Source organism: Aegilops tauschii, chromosome 1, assembly GCF_002575655.3.
Source record: "Aegilops tauschii subsp. strangulata cultivar AL8/78 chromosome 1, Aet v6.0, whole genome shotgun sequence".
Classification (NCBI taxonomy): Eukaryota; Viridiplantae; Streptophyta; class Magnoliopsida; order Poales; family Poaceae; genus Aegilops; species Aegilops tauschii.
In genome coordinates, this window is record NC_053035.3 from 331,448,097 (window position 1) to 331,450,931 (window position 2,835).

The following is a 2,835-nucleotide window of genomic DNA, read 5'->3' on the forward strand; positions in this document are numbered from 1 at the left end:
AGTGTTTTTACACATCATATCATAGAAAAGACAAAAAGAATTCTTAACCAAAGACAAAATTTTCTTTCGACTATTTCATGTTTTGTTAGAGCAACTCTAGCAGACCCCGCAAAAACTTGACCCGCAAAACGCGTTTGCAGTTTCACGAAGATCGCATTTGCGGGTCGAAAACTAGCGCGGCCGAACAGACACTGTAAAACAAACTGTAAAACTGAAATAAAGAGCTCCTTCCTCCAGTCCGGCTGTTGCCGCCCCTTCCTCCAGCCGGCCGTGCCCAACCCCGTCGGCCGCGCCCCGTCGCCCGCAGGCCATGCCCCGTCGCCTGTCGGCCGCGCCTCATTGCCCATCGGTCGCGCCCAGTCCCTGCCGGTCGCGCCCCGTCACCGTGCCGGTCGCGCCCAGCCTCGCCGGCCACGCCCCGTCGCCTCCGTCGTCCGCGCCTTGCTCTATTGCCAGGCGAGCCGTGCCCCTTTGCCTGCCGCGTCGGGAGGATTCCGGCGGCCAGGCTGAGGTCATGGGAGGCCACGACGATGTCGAGCTCGTCCAATTCGAACCGGCGGCGATCGATTGCGGCGTCTACCGGCCTTTTCCGATGTACGGTGATGAATTCCGGCGAGTTTAGGGCGGATTCCGGTAAACTCCGCGGCGGCGTGTTTGCTCCGACGAGGTTTGACCGGTATACGGGGCCCCCTATATTCGGCCTTCCAACCTCCAAAGATAAGGGTTTCAGGTGTGCATTTGTGGTGGCCCTTAAAATTTTTACAGGTTGGACTACTTTTACGGTTTCTATTCTGCACATTTTTTTGCCTAAAATTGTAAAACGCAAAAATTATGTGGGTTTGACCACTTATGCGGGGTCTGCTAGAGATGCTCTTAAGCAAGGTGCACTGTCAGATTAGCTAGCATGTGGACCCGCTGTCTTTTAACACCGGCGCATCTCCAGATCTCCTCCCAACGACCTCAAGCAAGCTACCCCCGAAGCCACCGCTCAAGACCAAGGAAAAAAAGGAGAATGAAATCCGCGATGCTTCCCCTGCTCCTCCTGCTCGCCGTGGCCGGCCCCGCCGCCGCGAAGCCGACGGCCTACGAGGCGCTCGCGGCCTTCGACTTCCCCCCGGGCATCATCCCCAAGGGGGTCGTCTCCTACACCCTCGACAACGCCACCGGCGACTTCACGGCGCACATCAACTCCTCCTCCACCTGCGAGTTCTCCATCCAGGGCTCCTACTCGCTCCGGTACAAGCCCGACATCAGCGGCCGCATCTCCGTCGACCGCCTGACCAACCTCCAGGGCGTCACCGTCAAGGTCCTCTTCTTCTGGCTCAACATCGTCGAGGTCACCCGCAGCGGCGACCAGCTCGGCTTCTCCGTCGGCATCGCCTCCGCCGACTTCGGCCTCGACAACTTCCTCGAGAGCCCCACCTGCGGCTGCGGCTTCGACTGCAACGACCTCCTGCTGCCGCAGTCCACCGCCGAGCCGAGCCTGCGCCTGCGAGGTGCGTTCTAGGATCCCCACCGAGCTCTCTCACAAGTCACAACGGCCCCTTCAAAATTCAGCTAGTTCGTGGATGGATTATTCATGCTCTTGTTGCTGGAAGATACCAAGGGGCTGGTAGTATTTTCTAGTGATGTTCCTGTTTTAGATGGACCAACAATTTCAGGACTCGATTTCGATGGGTCCGTGTATGAGTGGTGTACTGTTTCATCAGGAAGTTTAGAGTAAAACACTTGAGATCAATAAAAGTTTCATGTTCCTAAATACCTGTGATCTATTTCATGTTTTGCGCCTTCCATTTTGCGGCATACTGATTGATCAGGCAGTTCTTTTGTGAAATGGAATTCTTCTATTGAATCTTTGCAAACATATCAAGCTGATGTGCCCAACAAAGAAGTTCTAACTCCTGGCTTCTGCATCCATGATTAATCTTCTATATATTCATGTTCTGTGCCCTTCATTTTGTGGCATATTGATCAATCAGACAGTTCTTTCTTTGAAATGGAGGCCTCTTACTGAATCTTTGCAAGCGTATCAAGCTGATGCACCCACAAAAGAAGTGCTAGCTCCCCATCCACGATGCGTACAGAATTACAAACCATAAAAGTACGGCCAACACATACTTGGAACAAACCAGCTGATACAAATTCTCTGACAGAACGATGAAAGAAAAACCGAATAGCAAAATCACAGCCAATACATATACTGTGGGAACCAACATGCTGATACCAAAGAGTTATTAAAAAAACTGCTGATACCAAAGTGCTAACAGAAAGATGAAAAATCAACTGGAATAGCAAAATCACTCAGGATGCCATGAATCAAGCAGGCTGGAAGGTCGAAGCTGTTTCTTCGATCCTACGTATGAATAGTGTGCTAACTATTTGGTCTGGCACTTGGAAGCACTACAGGGTGCAAGGTATAGTTGTTGGAACTAATGCATCACTAGGATGTCATACACATAATTTGATTGCATCTAGATCACCCAATATAACATGAACAGAGGGGTTTAGAGATCCTTTACATGTCACAGAAGTCGACATGATCGCCTGCTCGTTGCAGGCGAGATTGATGGACGATGTAGAGGTCGTAGTCTATCTCCTGGACGTCCTGATCCCCTCAGGACGCCACCGGCACTGCCCGGAGAGGGCAGCGGCAGCTGGGTTAGGTCTTCCTGACGCTACAGCATTCCCCCAGATCGGATTAGGGTGATGGAATTTTGGGGAGCTAGAGATCGTACGCGAACTTGTCATGCGCACGAGTCCGAAGCTCCCCTTCCCTTATATGTAGCGCTGGCGACAGGGACCCAAACCTGAGTTGGTTTTGGGCGCCCCCGATCA

The 2,835-nt window shown here is 52.5% G+C and overlaps 1 protein-coding gene across 1 annotated transcript; it reads left to right on the forward strand.

The window, feature by feature from the left end:
* The first annotated feature begins 1,012 nt into the window (after positions 1 to 1,012).
* LOC109733547 (uncharacterized) lies at positions 1,013 to 1,759 on the forward strand. The gene has a single exon (XM_020292768.4). It carries the CDS (start codon positions 1,013 to 1,015, stop codon positions 1,505 to 1,507), a length of 495 nt encoding a protein of 164 aa, XP_020148357.1. The 3' UTR covers positions 1,508 to 1,759.
* The last annotated feature ends 1,076 nt before the right edge of the window (positions 1,760 to 2,835 follow it).

Excerpts from the sequence above, each read along its gene's own strand:
- LOC109733547 (XM_020292768.4), top strand. The coding sequence starts at position 1,013 with ATGAAATCCGCGATGCTTCCCCTGCTCCTCCTGCTCGCCGTGGCCGGC.